Genomic DNA, 19976 nt, shown 5'->3' on the forward strand with positions numbered 1-19976 from the left:
CCCTCCTTAACAGCCCCTCCTGAGAATAGGCTGGGTTCAGGGTAAAACATTCTCTGATCTACTGTGCCATAAGCCATTCCTGGTCATCCCACTTCCTCACACCCAGTTCTTTCTAGCCTTATTTACTCCCCCCTATGAAAGAAAACCTCTTTGCCTAACCCTTGAGACACGTGTAGGTCTTATGGTTAGAGCTTCTCTCTGCAATAGCTTCCTTCTCCCTATTTCAGTAGTTCCTTTCCTTCCTTGCAATAATCACTTCAAATAAAGTCCCTCCTTCCTAAGTCCAGATTTGTTTGTTATTTGACAGTATGTATGAATATTCACAGTTACAGTGTTTGTAAGAGCAAAAAGTGGCATTTAGTACCAATAATTTCTGGTATATGATACTGAGTGAAAATAAGTCAGAAAACAGAATATTCCACTTGTATAAAGTTCAAAAAATACAAATCAACATTTTTTAAGGATACACATATAAGTATGCTTTAAGATCATAAAGGGAGTTCCCTGGTGGCCTAGTGGTTAGGATTCCAGGCTTTCACTGCCGGGCTGGTCCAATCTGAGATCCCGCAAGGCACGTGGTGCTGCCAAAAAAAAAAAAAGTCAAGGCATAATAGTCCCTACCCTTAGAGGATTGTGGTGAGAATTTAATGTCATCACGCATATAAAAGTCCTCAGTAAATGCCTAGCATAGAGTAAGCCCTCCTTAAACGTTACCTGTTATTTTCATGAGAATAGGGAGTCACAAATATGAGAGCCCTTTCCATACTTATTTTATTTATTTATATATTTATAAATATTTATTTATTTATTTGGCTGCTCCAGGTCTTAGTTGCGGCACGCGGGATCTTCAGTTGCAGCATGTGAACTCTTAGTTATGGCACGTGAGAATCTTAGTTCCCCAACCACGGATCGAACCTGCTGTGGAAGTGTGGAGTCTTAGCCACTGGACCACTGGGGAAGTCCCTCCCTACTTATTTTAATTATTCATCTTTGTACGCCTTTCACATAGTAGGTGCTTAGGGAAAGCTGGTTGGTTGTTGGAGGCCTTGCTGCCTTTGGGAGGGATCAAGAAATGATTAACCCCAAATTCAGGGTAGTCATTACCTTTGGGTGATAGATTTAGAAAGATGTCAAAAGCTGATGGTAATAATGATCTGTGGAACAATGATGAGGGTTCTTGTACTGTTATTCTTTTTTTTTTTTTTTAAACCTGGGCCTGTGGCAGTGAAAGCACTGGGTCCTAACCACTGAATGCCAGGGAATTCCCAGTACTGTTACTCTTTATATATTACATATATTTTATAAATATTTTATTTTACTCAATATTTTTAAAGTTTTTTAAAAAATTAATTTATTTTTGGCTGTGTTGGGTCTTAGTTGCAGCACGTGGCATCTTTCGTTGTGGTGTGCGGGCTTCTCTCTAGTTGTGACACGAGGGCTCCAGAGCGTATGGGCTCAGTAGTTACGGCACGTGGCCTTAGTTGCCTCGTGGCATGTGGGATCTTAGTTCCCTGACCAGGGATCAAACCCGCGTCCCCTGCATTGGAAGGCAGATTCTTAACCACTGAACCACCAGGGAAGTCCCATATTTTACTCAATATTTTAAAAATCTTAAAAGGGAAAATACTATTTCAAAAAGCAATAAAGCAAGTGATTACATTGTGGTGATCACAAATATCCACCTATTCAAGAACTAAAAAATAAAAACAGTTCTAACGAGCATCTGGGTAATTGTGAAAAGGGACAACGTTACATCTGGATTTTAAAATCTGCCGATGGATGTTAAGATTGGTACACTATTTTAGAAAACTAGCAAGATCTACTCAAGTTGAGCACACATTCTATGACTCGGTAATTCCGATTCTTGTTATATAGCACCAGTTCTGCAAACATCCATGCACCAAAAAACAAGAATAATGCTAGCATTATTATTTGATGAACCAAATGTTCCTCAGCAGTATAATGGATAAATAAATTGTAGTGTAATGGGATACTTTACAACAATGAAAGTGAATGAGTTACTGCTACACAGAGCATAGATTATATCTGGATCTCAGATATAATATCAAGTAAAAGAAGACAAACACAAAAGAGTACATGCTATACAATTCCATTTATATAAAGTTTGAGACAAGCAATCTCATTTATCATGTTGGAAATCAGGGGTTACTGATACCCTTTGGGCAGGAGGGAGTGGTAATGATGGGGAGGGTTTCTGGAGTGTTGCTAATGCTCTATTTCTTGAGCTGGGTGGTGGTTACAGGGTTGTATTCATGTTGTGATAATTCACCAAGCTATACAGGTGTGATTTGCGTACTTTTATGTATATTATACAGAAAAGGTTTAGTTAAAGCTATGTTTTTAAAAATCTGAAAATTGAAAAATAAGTGTTACGTAGCAAATGATGTGAACTGAAATAAAAATGGTGTGCTCTGGAAAAGCTGTTAGATGACCCAAGAAGTTACGCACTTATGACTACACACAATTGTCATTTGTGGGATGAAATTTCCAAGACTCACAGGATGCTCAGTGTGTAGTAGATTATCAGTAAACCATCACTGATGGAATGAATATTCCTGGCACTAACATGGGGATGTGCTGCTGAGTGTGGCTGGGGACTCTCTCCAGGGAAAGTGGGCCACTTCCTTGGGGGAACAAACAGACCAGATTTCTCATCAAAAACTTAAACCCAAAGGTAACCAAGACTACATTTAAAAAAAATTTTTTTTTGTGTTGTGTATTTTATTTATTATTATTATTTTTGGCTGTGTTGGGTCTTGGTTGCTGCACGGGGGCTTTCTCTAGTTGTGGTGAGTGGAGGCTACTCTGCGTTGTGGCGCACCAGCTTTTGATTGTGGTGGCTTCTCTTGTTGTAGAGCATGGGCTCTAGGTGCACGGGCTTCAGTAGTTGCAGCACGGAGGCTCCGTAGTTGCAGCACACGGGCTTAGTTGCTCCGCGGCATGTGGGATCTTCCCGGACCAGGGATCGAACCCCTGTCCCCTGCACTGGCAGGCGGATTCTTAACCGCTGCGCCACCAGGGAAGTCCCAAGACTACATTTTCACTCTCATTCTACCTTACAGTGAGGTGGGGAGAAGGAGTCTAGGTGCTGTTATTTATTCTCCACTTGATCATCTCTGGCCGTTAAAGACTCAAGATAGCATAGCATTTAAGAGCATAGGCCCTAAATCCAGACCAGCTGAGTTCAAATCCTGACTCTACTACTATTAACTGTGTAACCTTGAGCAAGTTACCTAACTTGGTGCCTCGGTTTCTCCATCTGTGAAATGGAGATAATGATAGTACTTCCAGCATAGAGTTGTAAGAATTAAATAACATAATCCATATAATGTGTTTAGAGCATAGCTCTCCATAACTGTTAGCTGGTTATTGTTTAGTAGTTACCCAGAATGACCTGCCAGAAATGGATGGTCCCCTTTGTTAACCCTGATTCCCCAAGACCTTAGCCTTGTTGCCTCCACCAGTTTCACTGGGATTGCCTCTCTCTGCTGCCTTGTTCTGTGACATGGCCCCTGTTCAACTCTCCAGGATCCTCTTGCTCTTAGGTCTCCTGGGATCCAGTTGCCCCAGACCACTGGCAGTTAGCAAAACACCCTTGAACTCTGACACCTCTGTGCCTTTGCACCTCTCATTCCCTCTTGCCTGGCAACTCCCTATTCAATCTCTTTAGCTCATAGCAGCTACCACTTGGCTGAAGCATTTTTCCCATCTCCAGGAAGATTTAATTACTACCTCTTCTGAGCCCCTGCTGCCTGTTGGATGTCCCTCTATCACAGTTCAGATCACTCCGTGTTACAGTTACTTGTGTGTGTGTCTCTGCCATAGACAGGATGTTCAATGAAGGCAGGGACTGTATCTTATTTATTCTGTGCTCCTCAGCATCTAGCACAGGATCTGGTACAAGTGGACATCAAGAAAGATGTTGAAAATGGCATGAATGGATGGATGGATAGTGGGTATTGGCTTTTTGCTGGCATCATAAATTCTAGGTTACGTGACTGTACCAAGGGCAGGGTGTGTCAGCACAGGGCACAGCACCCGTCAACAGCCTGACTGCTTAATAAGCAGTCAATGATTTGGCTAATGAAGGTAGAAATAATGATGATAATAAAATGGTACCTGAGGCTGACCCAGAGCCACAGCCACTCTCCTGCTTCCTAGTGAGTCATCCCTGGCTGGGCCTGAGGACAGGGATCAGGCTGAGAGACGGTCAGTAAACAGTGGCTGAGCTGGCTCCAGACAACCTGATCTTGGCCATGACTCACTCCAGCCTGTGCTGGTGGCCAGAGCCCGGCCTCCACAGTCACACAGGCCTGAGTTCGAATCCCAGCACAGATGGTGATCAGTCCAAACCTTGAAAAATTTGCATACCCTGTCTAAGCCTGTTTCTTCCTCTACCCTCTCTGGTTGATGTGACACAGTTCCCACTGTTAAGATACTGATAGTGAAGGCAGCTTCCCACCTTTGGAAACCCTGCAGTCTCATGGAGAAAGCATTATTGCCCTTATTAAATTGTATTATAGGGATTTCCCTGGTGGTCCAGTGGTTAAGACTCCATGCTCCCAATGCAGGGGGCCTGGTTCCGATCCCTGGTCAGGAAACTAGATCCCACATGCTGCAATGAAGGGCCCGCATGCGGCAACGAAGATCCCGCGTGCCGCAACTAAGACCAGTGCAGCCAAATAAATAAATAAAAATATTTTTAAAAATTGTATTATAATTTTCTCTTTAGTTTTGCTAAATTTGTCTTTATGTTCCTCTAGAAGGCTTGGGTAGGGCACAGGGAGTGACTCAAAAGATACAGACAAGAGGGCTTCCCTGTTGGCGCAGTGCTTGAGAATCTGCCTGCCAATGCAGGGGACACGGGTTCGAGCCCTGGTCTGGGAAGATCCCACGTGCCGCGGAGCAGCTGGGCCCGTGAGCCACAATTACTGAGCCTGCGCGTCTGGAGCCTGTGCTCCGCAACAAGAGAGGCCGCGATAGTGAGAGGCCCACACACCGCGATGAAGAGTGGCCCCCGCTTGCCACAACTAGAGAAAGCCCTCGCACAGAAACGAAGACCCAACACAGCCATAAATAAATAAATAAATAAATAAAAATTAAAAAAAAAAAAAAAAAACCTCCTGAGATTAAAAAAAAAAAAAAAGATACAGACAAGAAATAGAAGTGTAGCTTGGACTTCCCTGGTGGCATAGTGGTTAAGAATCCACCTGCCGGGCTTCCCTGGTGGCGCAGTGGTTGGGAATCTGCCTGCCAATGCAGGGCACACGGGTTCGAGCCCTGGTCTGGGAGGATCCCGCGTGCCGCGGAGCGGCTGGGCCCGTGAGCCACAGTTGCTGAGCCTGCGCGTCTGGAGCCTGTGCTCCGCAGCAAGAGAGGCCGCGATGGTGAGAGGTCCGCGCGCCGCGATGAGGAGTGGCCCCCGCTTGCCGCGGCTGGGGGAAGCCCTCGCACAGAAACGAAGACCCAACACAGCCATAAATAAATAAATAAACCCAAAGTTTAAAAAAAAAAAAGAATCCACCTGCCAGTGCAGGGGACACGGGTTTGAGCCCTGGTCCGGGAAGATCCCACATGCCGCGGAGCAACTAAGCCCGTGTGCCACAACTACTGAGCCTGCGCTCTAGAGCCCGCGAGCCACAACTACTGAGCCCACGTGCCACAACTACTGAACCCCGTGCGCCTAGAGCCCGTGCTCTGCAACAAGAGAAGCCACCGCAATGAGAAGCCCACGCACCGCAACCAAGAATAGCCCCCGCTTGCCGCAACTACAGAAAGCCCGCGCGCAGCAACGAAGACCCAACACAGCCAAAAATAAATAAATAAATTTATTAAAAAAAAAAAAAAAAAAGAAGTGTAGCTCCCCAATCATGTGGAGGGGTAGGGAAGAAATTTGCAAAGGAACAAGGTAGGCTAATAAGGGAAGCTATTTGGATGATGGAAACATTAGGTAAGTTGAGGGAAAAGGCTGGGGTGGAGAGTGGAGAGGAGCGCTTTCTAATGCCTGCTCAGGGTTAGGGAGGGCGGGTGAGAGGAAGGAAGACTCAGTCTGAGGTTCAGAGAGGAGCAACAGTAAACTAATGGGGGCAGTTGGTGAAGGGACATAAAAGATAGAATGACCCCAAATCCCTGAATCTGCAGGATTTGGCTCCTATGGGGAGATGAGTCATCTGCTCTTGAAAGCGTTGACTCATGCGTCTGCAAGGTGAGATGGGCCCAAGGGGTGGGAGGGGCAGGGCAGGGACAGGTGTCAGGGACTGAGGTCTGGGTCTGGGGTTCTGGTGGAGGGTGAAGGGGTAGAGGGGTGCAGGGCTTGTTCCTGAGCTCTAGAGGACGTCTCTACTTGGGGATATGATTAGGTCCTGGCTGGGGGGGTGTCGCTGAGCAGGACATGGCCTTTCTGAGAGGAGGGTGGATATTGGGGTTGCCATGGGAAAAGGGAGTGATTGAGGCCCTAAATGCTGGACAGAGCAGTTTGGCCTGTATTTGCAGCCTCTGGGTAGAACCTGAAGTGTACGGACTCAGGTCTCCCTACGCTGGGGGCCACTTTTTCTTTTACTGTGACATACAGAAGGTGGAGAGCATGCTCTGGTGTGTCCCACCCATGGGTGGAGGGGTGTAGGTGTGAACGTCTGGCTTGGGGGCACGTCTCCTCTCTGTGAATGTGTTTGCCGTATGTCGCTGGGTGAGTGTATCTGGGCTGTGCATTTCTGTGCTGTGTGTGGGCCGATGGAGGGTCTGTTTTGTGGGTCTATGTAAGCGTGTCTGAGTTGTTCAACTTAGTGTGTCTGTGAGAGAGAGTTGTAGGTCTGAGTTGTGTGAGTGTCTTCGTTGTGGGGTCTGAGCTGTGCTATTCTGTCTCATTCTGGGTGTCTGAGTGGTGAGTGGGTGCTTGGGTAAGGGACAGGGGTGCCCTTGCTGCTGGCACTGGGTGCCCATAATGGGTACATGGCCGGTTCAGTTGTGGTGCCTTTCCTTGTGGCCTTAGGGAAAGGTCTGAGTGATGACTGCTAGACTGCTGTCCCTGAGTGAATGACCTCTCGTTGAGTAATAATTAACTTGGCCCCCCGTGAGAAGAATCCACACTGTGGTGGTGAGGGGGGCGGGGCCTGGCTGGGACAGGCCTCATTGCTGGAGAAAGGAGGAGACCTGAAAGGGGGTCCTATAGGCATGTGTGTTGTTATCATTCCCTCCTGCCCACCCTGCAGGTCAGTGACCTTGACCTGAGTGATATTCAAAATATTTAACAAACGGTGAGGCACAGACATTGACTAATCAGAATAGACACAAGCCATGCACTGAATGGAGCAGCCCCGGAAGCCGTGGCTGTGCCAAGCGTTGCCCTCTGGCTGCTGGACATGGGGATGGATTCCAGGAGAAGGGCCGGCACAGAGGGGCAGTGGAGGGAAATACAGGGGGGCTCCAGGCAGTGGCTAGGAGCCAACGGTCATGGAAGTGTGTTTCAGACTTTAACAGCTGGTGTGGCAACTAAGCCTCGGTCTGCTCTGGTTTCCAAGCAGCTGCCAGACCAGCCCTAATTGTCCTTGCCCCCTCCCATCGGGAGAACAGTGGACTGTCCTCCTTTGTCCGCTGAAGGAATGGGGGAAGTGAATGATCCCAAACTGCAGAAATTCCTGTAACCTGTCGGTTTCAATTTGGAAATGGGCTGCTTCATTTTCCTTATTGGTTGTAATTGGCAGTTCTCACTGAGGTGAGAGGGAGGCTGGGGCAGGAGCTGAGGGAGGGGTCAGCAGGGGATTTGAAGACAGGGAGAGACACGCCCTACCCCCTAAGATAAAGGCAAGGACAGGAGAGGGTCCTGAACGGACACTGCCCCCTGGATTCAGACCCATGTGAAATAAATCTCACCCCCAGAAATGAAATCATCATCCCACTCTGAAAAATTAAAATTCCAGTTTCCTGAGGTCTGGCTTCTGTGCCACTTATAGTTCCTTCCTCTTGGGCTCCCTCTGACAGGGGCAGGGTGGCTCTGGAGGTGAACCGGTCCCTTCCACATGGACAAACGACAGTGTCAGGCTCCAAGTGTATCACACCTTTTATTACAAAACCCAATAACTTAAGTCAGTTCTGTATAAAGTCAATAGGACTCCTGGCCCAATGAGCAGTCGAAACTTCCAACCCCGTCCCAGGAGGGGATAGGAATCTTGGCCCAGAGGCTCTGGGACCACCAAGCGCTGGCCAGACAGCTGGAGCACTGTGTCCAAACCAAGGAAGGCCAAGATGGGGTGGGGCTGAGTGAGGGCCCCATAGCCCACCTGGCTGGGCCGGGACCAGCTGCTCATGGGAAGCCTCTGGCAGCACTGGGTCGCCCAGGGATCAACCAGGCCGAATCAGTGCTGCCAGCCTCCACCCAGTCTCTGCTTGAGCTGGAGCAGGTCACCTCAGCAAAAGCATGTCTTCAAGGAGGCCAGCGATGTCAACGTCTCCAATGACAGGGTGAAAGAACAGGTCTCCAAGCAGGCTGGGTGGAACGGACTTGAGGGTGGAGGCCGTGAGGAGGACACGAGCCAGGCGGCTTTGGCCTGCTGGGCACCAGGGCTCCAGGACCTCCCACAGGGCCTGGTGCGCCTCCTGCTGCAGGTGCCCGATGTGGGAGGAGGCGTGGAGGCCTGGCACGTCTGCGGGCAGAGAAGGCACAGATGGCTGGTGAATAGCCTACTCTGACACCAATGGGGCAAGACTGGCCCAAGACCGGAGGCCAGCGGCTTGGCCTTTGAGGCCCCATTACTACCTCCTTAATTTATTTATTTATCACTTCATTTATCCATCCTTTATGGAGAGGCAGTATAGAGCAATGGTTAAGACCCAGGCTGCCTGGGTTTGAATTCCACACTGCCACTTATTAACTGTGTGGCCTTGGACAAAGTTACTCAAGCTCTGTGCCTCGGTTTCCTCATTGGTAAAATTGGGATAAATAATAGTACCTATCTCCTAGGCTTGTTATGAGGTTTAAATGAGCTAGTATATGTAAAAGCCTTAGAACTGGACCTACCATATGGTAAGTGTAATATGAGTATTCGCTATGATTATAATGAATTATAATAATGCATTCTATGAGGGCCTTTGGTGACGAATTCTCATCTAGATGCTCTCCAGATTACAAAGAACACTTCCTGTATCCGTTGCTCTCCTGGCTGAAATTTATGGGGACTCCTCCCTCTCCTCCCCCACACCCCTTCATCTTTATTCCTCTTCTCTATGTGGTCTTTCTGAACCCACAGAGTTTCACCTTCAGAACTTCCCCATGCGGTCCTCTCGTGAAGGCGTGACTGAGGCACAGCTGTGTCTGCCCACCCTCCCCTTCCCCACTCCCACCTTCCCTGAGGGTCAGGGCAATTTCTTAGGCAGAGTGGCAAGGACTAGATACCGATATGAATAGACCTGAGTCCCCATTCTTGCTCTGCCCCTACCTGGCTGTGTGGCTTTCACCAAGTCAATTAGCCTCTCTGAGCCTCTCTTGTGAGATGACTATTTGGTGATAATCAGGACCCAAAGTGATCACAGATGTCAAGCCCTTAGAAGGCGCTGTCCCTGGCTGGGCCCTGCCCCCCTCCAGCCATGGCCCATCCAGGAATGTCTGGGAGCTCACCAGGGTTGAAGAGGATGGTCCCTTTCAGGTATGCATATTCCTTGGGGCCCAGCTCCAGACTCCAGAAGGACTCCAGGCAGCACTGAAGCCACTGCACTGCAGCCAGTGAGGGCTGGGGCCGATCCGGCACCTGGCCATTGCCTGCACCGCTGGTGGGCTCCTCCAGCAGGATCTTCTTGAGTATGCTGGGAACTGGGACCTCAGCCACCTCGAAGGTCACAGTGTCTTGGGCCAACCCAAGCAGGAAGAGGGGGCCCCAGCAGCCCCGCAGCAGCTGTCGCCGATCCTGGGGGTGCAGCTGGCAGAAGGACGGCAGGTTCCTGAGGAAGGCCAGCGTCTTGGCCAGAACATCCAAGGCCTCCCGGCAGGTGCGATGGGGAGTACACAGCCGGACGGGCCGGTGCTGCCTGCACAGGCAGCGGCCACGGGCTGGGGGCACAGAGGGCCAGTCCCTGACGCTGGGGCTCAGAAGTGCATACAGGATGGTTGGGCGGCCTGCAGCACCCTGGCATGGGCAGGTCCCTGGCTGGCTGGAGCTCATGGTTGAGGATCTGTTCCTCCTTCCTCCAGGCTCTCCCGCCCTCTGCTTTGTGCTGTGGGTGCTATTTATATCCCCAAATGGGGGAGGGAGGGGGGAACCGCCCAACAACCTTGACTCCAGAAGTCATGTTCATTGAAAAAAAAAAAAGAAACTCACACTGACCCTGGCAGGACCGGTGGGGAAGTGGCGGGGGAGGGAGGCTTGGAAGCTCCACGTGGCCCTGATATCACTTCAGTCAATGAAGCAGCGGGTGCAGGGCACAGGGTCACCTGCCTGCTGGCCCTGCTGCCCCTTATCAGATGATTCAAGTGGATAAACAGGGTCATTAACCCAGGCTGTACCAAGGCACCAAGGCCTCAGGTGCACAATCAGCAGGTGGCCATGGCAGGTGTCCCTATTGGTGCCTGCAGGACTCTCGCTCAGCTAGGAAGCCAGCCCCAGAGCCGGACAAGCCTTGAACACAAGGCCCAGCCTGGAAGCGCCTTATCGCTCACTTGTTTGCCTAACCTTGAGGCCCTACTCCTGTTGTTGGTGAGGAACAGGCTGCAGAGAAGGGAGCCAGGATCCTGGGGGGCTGGGAGGACTTTGCCCACTGTGAAGTCTAGGAGGCTGCCTTCCTCTGACTCCAGTTCTGGGGGGCCCTGCATGAATAAGGTCCTTAAGAACTCTTTCTCCCCAGCCTGGATTCCTGGAGCTCCTGAGGGGCCATATCTGCTGAGAAGCCCTTGCAGAATGACAATGAAATACTGCTGTTTACTGAGCACCTACTATGTGCCAGGCACTTTCCACTCTAATATTCAGAGCTTCCTTATGAGGCACGATTCTTACTTTTTGAGACTCAAAGAGGTAAAGTGACTTGCCCAAGTTCACACCACTAAGAAGAGACAGAGCCCACATCAGTCTGACTCCAAAGTCCTTGCTTTTTCCCCTGGACCCACTGGCCCAATTGTGCAGCCAGAGCTGGTGACTACCTGGTTCCCTACCTTGCTGCTGCTTCCTGGTCTGCAGTTGTTGCCCACTTATGATCTGGGCAGAAACGTTGCTCTGCCACCAGTCATATGGCTCCACTGTCCCAGGCATCTGTCTCAGATGCTGGGGCATGGGTTGTGAGAGCTGGTGGGAAGGTCCTTGGCTGCGTTATGTCTGTAGACCTTGGCAAGCCCAGCCTGGCAAGCCTTCTGCTAACACACTATTGGGCAGCCATCGCCATCCCTGGCATCTGCTCCTGGCTCTATCACTTTTCAGTTATGTGACTGTGGGCTGAACCCCAAATCTCTGTGGGCCTCAGAAGCTTCATCCGGGACAACGCCTGCTTGCAGGGGTGCTGTGAGGACAAAGTGAGATCCTACGTGTTGAATTCCAAGCAGTTTCTGGCATACAATAGGAGGACTTTGCTCCCCCTTCCCTCTGACTAAGGAACTAAGGCAAACAGGCCCCAGCAGACAGGCACGCATCTTTCATGCAATTACAATTGCATAATAATCTTCATTCTTACGTTTATAAAGTTCCTTTAATGCCCTGTTATCTTACTGGGTCTTCACAACATCCTGTGGAAGGAGAGTCTACAGTCAGACTGGCTGGGTCCAAATTCTGCTTCATCACTTAACTGAGAGACCTTGGGCAAGTCACTTTATATTTCTGTGCCTCAGTTTTCTCATCTTTAGAAGGGTAGTAAGAACGCCCACTCATGAATATTGGTTTTACGGGGCATGAAGCTGATGCAATTTTGTAGGGCCTTCATTAAGAATAGAAAATCAGGTGTGAAAGTGAACATTTAATAAATGATAAAACAAATCAGTACAAAGTACAAACATTACAAACCCAGGAGAATAACAAAGTACTTTTACTGATCAATTGCCTGACAATATTTGCCTACATATTTTAGCTGCACACTCTTTGCTCGCCTCTTCCCCTGTTAATGATATTTATTTTGAAACTGACGCAAACACCGAAAGGTTGCAGGTACAGTACAGGGAACTTTTTTTTTACCTTGAACGCTTTGGAAGTAAATTGCCAACCTGAGTCCCATCACCCCCAAATACTTTAGTGTGTAATTCCCACAAACAAGGACATTTTCCTACATAACCACAACATAATCATCAACATCAGGAAATTAGCATTGAATAAAACCAGGAAATTAACATCTAATCTCATTGAACATCGGAAATTAATATCTAATCTCTAGTTTTCACCTTTAAGTTTCACCTAATGCTCCAGTGAAATCATTACAGTAAAAGGGCTCAGTCCAGAATCGCACATTGCATTTCTTCGCCATGTCACTCTAGCCCCTACTGGTCAGGAAAACTATCCTTAGTCTGTCCTTGCCTTTCACAACCTTGACACTTTTGAAGAGTTGTTATTTTGTCTCATGGCTTTCAATTGGAGTTTGTCTGTGGCTTTCTTGTGATTAGACTCAGGTTATGTATCTTTAGTAGGACTGTCCCTGGAAGTGATGTTGTGTTCTTGATACACCCTGATATATCAGGGAGGACACATTTCCATTTGTCCCAGGGTTCACTTGGTCACTTGATTAAGGGGATTTCTGTCAGACTCTTCCATATACCAGTTACTCTTTCCCCCTTTGTAGTGAATCAGTCTTTCTTTCTTTTTTTAATATATATATATTTATTTATTTGGCTGCACTGGGTCTTAGTTGTGGTACGCGGGATCTTTGTTGCCGCTCATGAGGGATCTTCCTTGCGGCATGCAGGATCTTTAGTTGCAGCATGTGGGATCTGGTTCCCTGACCAGGGATCGAACCTGGGCCCCCTGCATTGGGAACGAGGAGTCTTAGCCACTGGCCCACCAGGAAAGTCCCTGAATCAGTATTTCTTGAGGAGGTACTTTGAAACTATGTAAACATTCCTCCTCATACATTGAATGTACCTGTGTGTGTTTGTATTTAACTATGAATTCATGGTCTCCTATTTTATTCAGTGGCTTGTAGTCTGTTACTATCGTTATTTATTTTGATGCTCAGATTGTCACAGACTTGGCCAATGGGAGCTCCTTCAAGCTGGAGTCTATGTCCTTTTGACATGCCCCCATTACTCTTTGAACATCCTTTGTTTCCTAGTATATGAAGATATCACTTTTCCAGCCCCTGGAATCAACTAGTACTACACATAGCTCTGATTTAATCTTTTAGTGGAGAATAGTATTTAAACACCATGATCTGGGTACCAGAATCATATTTAGAAACGAAGATCTATTAATTGCTATTAGGGTGCCACTGCTTCCCAGCCCTCCCAGAGTTAGGGAATGTACACACACACACACACACACACACACACACACACACATTTATACCTATGTTTATTTATACATACTGAAAAACATGAGTTCATACTATTACTTGTAATTTTTTTTTAATTAATTAATTAATTTATGGTTGTGTTAGGTCTTCGTTTCTGTGCGAGGGCTTTCTCTAGTTGCGGCAAGTGGAGGCCACTCTTCATCACGGTGCGCGGGCCTCTCACTATCGCGGCCTCTCTTGTTGCCGAGCACAGGCTCCAGACGCACAGGCTCAGTAATTGTGGCTCACGGGCCTAGTTGCTCTGCGGCATGTGGGATCTTCCCAGACCAGGGCTTGAACCCATGTTCCCTGCATTGGCAGGCAGATTCTCAACCACTGCGCCACCAGGGAAGCCCTATTACCTGTAATTTTAATCCACTATAATGGGATTCATTCTAGTTTTCGCCCTTTCTATATTATACCTCTCTTCTCTGACATTGAGAAATCTGGTTTTCATTATTTTTAACTTATTTACTCATTGGATCAAGCCTCCATTTGTAACCAATCTGCTGTCTCCGCCACAACCCTCTCTGCTGTAAGATGCCTTCCTCTCCCCACTTGGGCTCTGATACCTTGGGTCAGGTTGCCCCCTCCCACTCATGGACTTCTTCTTCACCCTGTTGGGCCTGTCCCTCTACGCAGGTCGCTGCTCTTTGAGGATACCCTCCTGCCCCTGCTGAGGCCACCGTGGTGCCCTCCTTTGCTGGTGTGTGCTTTTACCTTGTTCCTTTCTACCCAATAGCTTTAGGATGGACATTTTCAGGAAGAGAAAGGAAGAGAAGGAGGTAGAGCTGTCAATGATTTTTAAAAATAAATTTCTACAGTGAGAATAGAGAGATGATTCTGTCTTTCCTCTTGCAAGGTTAATTTCTTTTAAGTTTTATTCTTGATAGTAAGGAGATGTAAAACATGCCCTTTCACACATAGATGTATTGGGTTGGCCAAAAAGTTCATCTGGGTTTTTCCATAACACCTTATAGAAAAACCCAAATGAACTTTTTGGCCAACTCAGTATTTGCTACCTGTAGTACTACTTGTAGGTTTGTAATCAGAATTTTTATAAATTCTACATTGTGTAATGCCTATTGGAAAAGAAAAACATGCATGGAACATTTATAATTGCATATGCTGCCTATTCCTTATAGGAGGGAACTTCCTTTTTGAGTTGGTGTCAATATGAAATGACAAATTAGTGATGAATGATCGAAAGAATTTTGCACAGATTTGCTTCTTGGTCCATACAAATCCTTGTTTCTCCTCCACCACCCGCATACTTCCAGGTGTTTTGGGAATAATTCATATTGGGAAGAAGGATAGAGTGGGAAAAAACAGTGATCTTGACCAGTTGTAGTTTAAATTTTTTATTTTTCGCAAATTAAAAAGAAAAAAATATACATGTATTTGACCCTAAGAAGACATTGCTGGGACCTAAGAAGACATTGCTGCCTTGGAAGGGCCCATGTAAATGCAAGGTCCTGGAATTTGAGCTTCATTAGTTTCACAGCAAATCTGCTTCTAATAATGCGTTTCTTAGGTGTTGTGAGAACACAAAGTGCCTGGCACAGCAAGTGCTCTGTAAAAGAGGACAGTTGTTATTGTTGTTGTTGTTGCTTTCACCCTTGTTTCGTAGAGGAAGAGGTTGAGGAAGAAGTTGTTGAGGAAGAGGAGACCCAGAGGAGGGAGGAGACCCCTCACTGGGGGTCATGGAAAAGCTGGGCTGGAAGTTGGGTCCCCGGGTTTTAAGTCTTGCATTTTTTTGCACTGTGAGGAACTGTGTCTTCTGAGCCCTGTGTGTGGCCTGAAGGCCAGGGTCAGCCCTGGAGGCCCTGGAGGGTGAGGAAAGGCCTCAACTGGGATCTCCACAGCCTGGAGCCTGACTGGGGTCATTCACTCAGAGGGGTAGGAGGCCTCTTGGGGGAAGATGGTCCATCAGCTGCCCTCTATCTGAAGGGAGAGACACAGGTCAACCCTCAGGAGTCCCCAGTCTCAAGAGGAAGACACAGCTCTAGGAACCCCAGACCTAATTGGGGTGACACAGGCCAGGCCCCAGAGACCCTGGTCTGATAGAGGAGATAAGCCTGGCTCTTGGGGGCCTTCAGTGTGATGGGGAGACACAGGCCAGCCCTGAGGAGGCCCCATTCTGAGGAGGGAGAGACAGCCCTGCTCCCAGTAGCTCTAACAGGGGCGCCAGGGTGCCCGCGTCAGTGGGGGGGCGGGAACCCTACAGTGGAGCCATGGGGCTGAGTAGCTTGAATTTGGAAGGCTTTCTGGAGGAAAAGGTCATGACAGCACTCTCTCATCTGTACAGCCCTCTATGGTTTACAAAGTGCTTTCCCAATAATTATCTCAGTTAATCCTCATGTGACAATGGGACGAAGGTGTTACTATTCCAACAGGGACGACAACCACCATCATTCTAAGCAGTGACACTTGCTGAGCACCTACTGCCCAGTGTCAGGCACTGGGCTGGGCATCACCTGTAAATTAAAGGGCGCCCCGCAAGGCAACGTGGGTGAAAGTGCTTTGCAATCCTATGACCACGGTGCACACGTTTGCTCTTGTTCTGTACAGAGGCCTGACTACTTGAGGATGCAGCTGGGAGACCCTGGGCAGCAGAGGGCCTGGGTTAAGGACTGGAACTGGGAGGCAGAGTCAGGACTAGATGCCTTTTCATACTCTGAACGTGTCATGCAACTTTGTGCCTCCAAGCTGTTCCCTGTGCCTGGGATGTCTTTCCGTTACCCTGTCTGTTTGGTAAGTTCCTGGTCACCCTTTATGGTCTAGCACAGGCTTCACAGTTTTTCCCTCTCCACCTCTTTGGCAGAACAATTTGCTCGCTCCCTGAGTTCCCAGGTCATTGGGTTCACCCCACCCAGTAGAGCACTTAGCACATGGTGGTGTAATCACGCACTTACCTGCTGTTGATGGTGTTCAAATGTAGACGGGGTCAGACTAGGGGAGGCTGACTTATCACCAAGAGGCCTTCCTGGGCAACATTTATTATTTCAGTGAATTTACCAGGGCTCAAGATCAGGCCTAGGTCTCTCAGCGGGGAGTCACATCAAACAAGCACCTGGGTCTGATTTATAAAATCAGAATGCCAATTCAGGGAGGCAGAACTCTGAGATAAGAAGTGGGTAAGTATGTGGTCTCTGGAGTCAGGCTGCGTGGGTTTGAATCCTGGCTCTAGCCTTTCAGCTGTGTGGCCTTGGGCACACGACTTCATTTCTCTGGCCCTGTTTTCTCCTCCCCTAAATGGGGATAACAACATAGGAGCATTATGTTAAGTCAAATAATGTTTATAAAGTGATTGGTACGGTACTGGGCACTTAAATTTTACCAATTTGTAAAATAAATTTTACCAATATTTATTGAAAAGTTATATAATGAGAGTTAACAGTATCAGGCACAGACCATTTATTCATTCCCCAAATATTTATTGAGGTTCTACATTTGAGACTCTGAGCTGAATGCTTGGATGAATCAGACAGTTTCTATCTTTCTTGAAGTTTATATTCCAGGGAAAGGGGATGGATATAGAACCAAAATTTCTTTCTTTCTTTTTTTAAAATATTTATTTATTTATTTGGCTGCACCTGGTCTTAGTTGTGGCATGTGAACTCTTAGTTGTGGCATGCACGTGGGATCTAGTTCCCTAACCAGGGTCGAACCAGGGCCCCCTGCATTGGGAGCACGGAGTCTTAGCCATTGGACCGCCAGGGAAGTCCCTAGAACCAAAATTTCTTAATTGTATATTTCAATTGTGGTAAGTAATTACACAGGATGAGCACAAGGTACTTTGAAAGCAAAAATCATGGAGATGGAGATTTAATCTGTATATCAAGGTCAGTAAAGACCTCACAGAGGAAGTGGCATTTGGGTTGAGACCTGATGGGTGAAAAGGAGTTGCTGGCAAAGGCCTAGGAACTAGGACAGGGCATTTGAGGAAGTGAAAGCAGCCAGTGTGGAGGGAGCCTGGTGTGTGAAGGGGAGTGTGGGACAAGATGAGACTGGAGAGGTGGGCAGGGCCCTGATGTTGTTGCTCCTTGGAGGCCATGGTGGGGAGCTTGGAATTTATCCTGAATGCAATGGCAATAGGGCTAATTTTAAGCAAGGGAATAACAAGACCTGGCTTATCCTTAAGAGCAATTGCTCTGGCTGCTGGGTGGAGGATGGACTACAAAGTGACAAGAAAGGAGGTAAGGAGACCAGAGAGGAAGCTGTCGGAGTAGATGTCACGCAAGAGATGATGCTGGTTTAGACTGGAGTAGCAACAGCATCTTGCTTCACACAGCAAGGTGAGGAGACAGAATCAAGATATATTTTGGAGGGAGAGCTAACAGGACTTACTAATGGATTCGATAAGGTCAGATTTTGGCTCATCCAAATGCGTAGATGAGTGGAGGTTTGGGCTTTTGCAAATTGGTGCTTGAAGAGGCCATTTAGCTCAATGGGGGAGACTTTGGGAGGAATTTGTGTGTGTATGGGAGCATCAGTGTTGGCCATGTTGGTTTTTAAAAATAAAAATAATTCTTGAATATAATAGAATATCTATTAAGAGTTCAAATTTCAGATTGTCTCATAAAGTTATAAATTTTTTATTGTGTTAAAATATACATAACATTACACTTACCACTTTAACCCTTTTTAGGTCTATAGTTCAGTGGCATTAAGTACATTTACATTGTTGTGCAACCGTCACCACCATCCATCACCAGCCATGTGAGTTTTCAGATATCTGTTAATCGACCCAAGTGGAGCTCTCCAGGAGCTCAGGAGAGATCTGGGCCAGAGGCATCATGCGATCACCTACAATGCCGCGGGCAACTAAGCCTGCGTGCTGCAACTACTGAGCACACATGGCACAACTAGAGAGAAGCCTGCATGCCACAAAGAAGAGCCTGTGCGCCACAACGAAAGATCCTGCATGCCTCAACAAAGATCCCGTGTACTAAGGGATCTTAGCACTTAGACCCAATGCAGCCAAATTAAAAAAAAAAAAAAAGATCACCTACAGAGAAAGTATAGATAGAGGAAAAGAGGAGGGGATAAAGGACAGAGCCCCCAACAGTTATAAATCTGAGTAAGTCAGGACACTGAGAAAGAGTGTTAGTGAGGTGGGAAGAAAACCAGGTAAGTGTGGTGACATGGAAGCTCTATGAGTGTGCTAGGGCTGCCATAACAAACTATTATAGACTGAGTGATAAACAGCAGAAATTAATTTTCTTACAGTTCTCAGGGCTGGAAGTCCAAGATCAAGGTGTTGGCAGGTTTGCTTTCTCCTGAGGCTTTTCTCTTTGGCTTGCTGATAGCTGCCTCATATGGCCTTTCCTCTGCTTGCTTATGAGTCCCTGGGGTCTCTTCCTCTTCTAGTAAGGACACTAGCTATATTGGATTAGGGCCCCACCCTTACGAACTCCCTTAACCTTCATTACCTCTTTAAATAGCCCTATCTCCAAAAGCAGTCACACTGGGAGTTAGGGTTTCGACATAGGAATTTGGGGGGAATACAGTTCCGTCCATAACAGAAGCCTAAGGAAAAAGAAAATTTTTTCCAGAAGGAAGAAGGGGTCAACTGTGTCAAATGCAGCTAAGTCAAGTAAAGTAATAGTGGTCCACTGGCTTTGGCAATAAGTAGGTCATTGTAACCTTGGTCAGAGTATTAAGAAAAGACTAATTAGAGTAAATAAAGAAGAGATGGAAGGTGAGGAAGTGGAGAAACAAGCAATCTTTTCAAATTTTGCTGTGAAAGAGAACTGAAAATTGGGGTGGTAGGAGGAGAAAGTGGGGTCATAGAATAGTAAAAAAAGAAGTGACGGGCTTCCCCGGTGGCGCAGCGGTTAAGAATCCACCTGCCAATGCAGGGGACACGGGTTCGAGCCCTGGTCCAGGAAGAGTCCACATGCCGCGGAGCAACTAAGCCCATGCGCCACAACTACTGAGCCTACGCTCTAGAGCCTGCGAGCCACAACTAATGAAGCCCGTGCGCCACAACTACTGAAGCCCGTGCACCTAGAGCCCATGCTCTGCAACAAGAGAAGCCACTGCAATGAGAAGCACACACACCTCAACGAAGAGTAGCCCCCACTCGCCACAACTAGAGAAAGCCCACGCACAGCAATGAAGACCCAACACAGCCAAAAGTAAATACATAAATAAATTTATTAAAAAAAAAAGAAGTGACATTTAATTGCGTTTATAAGTTGAAAGGGATGATCCAGAAGAAAGAAGATTGTGATGCAGGAGATTTAGAAAAGGATAATAAGAAGAGTAGAATCCCTGAAAGGACCAAGATGATGAAATTCAATACAAAAGTAAAGTGGTTGGCCTTAGATGGCTGGGACCCGTCCCGCACATTAATTGAAGTGAAGGTTGAATAAAGCACTCATCACATAATTTGCAGGAACCAGTTTAAAATGACAATGTGGAGTCTCTTGTTCAAAAATTATTAAGAATTTAAGAGGACTTCCCTGGCAGTCCAGCAGTTAAGACTCCACGCTTCCACTGCA

General features: G+C 47.4%; 1 protein-coding gene across 1 annotated transcript; it reads right to left on the bottom strand.

Annotated features, from left to right (window-relative positions):
* Window positions 1-8076: 8076 nt before the first annotated feature.
* Window positions 8077-10203, bottom strand: NR0B2 (nuclear receptor subfamily 0 group B member 2). Its single transcript, XM_007170474.2, has 2 exons — window positions 9632-10203; window positions 8077-8660 (listed from the first exon to the last, which is right to left on the bottom strand). The coding sequence occupies exons 1-2, from the start codon at window positions 10170-10172 to the stop codon at window positions 8419-8421; spliced, it is 783 nt and encodes a 260-aa protein (XP_007170536.1). The 5' UTR covers window positions 10173-10203; the 3' UTR covers window positions 8077-8418.
* Window positions 10204-19976: the final 9773 nt, after the last annotated feature.

This window comes from Balaenoptera acutorostrata, chromosome 1 (assembly GCF_949987535.1).
Source record: "Balaenoptera acutorostrata chromosome 1, mBalAcu1.1, whole genome shotgun sequence".
Taxonomy (NCBI): Eukaryota; Metazoa; Chordata; class Mammalia; order Artiodactyla; family Balaenopteridae; genus Balaenoptera; species Balaenoptera acutorostrata.

Excerpts from the sequence above, each read along its gene's own strand:
- NR0B2 (XM_007170474.2), bottom strand. The coding sequence starts at position 10,172 with ATGAGCTCCAGCCAGCCAGGGACCTGCCCATGCCAGGGTGCTGCAGGC. Across the intron at positions 8,661-9,631 it reads GACCATCCTCTTCAACCCTG|ACGTGCCAGGCCTCCACGCC; the intron begins GTGAGCTCCCAG and ends CTCTGCCCGCAG.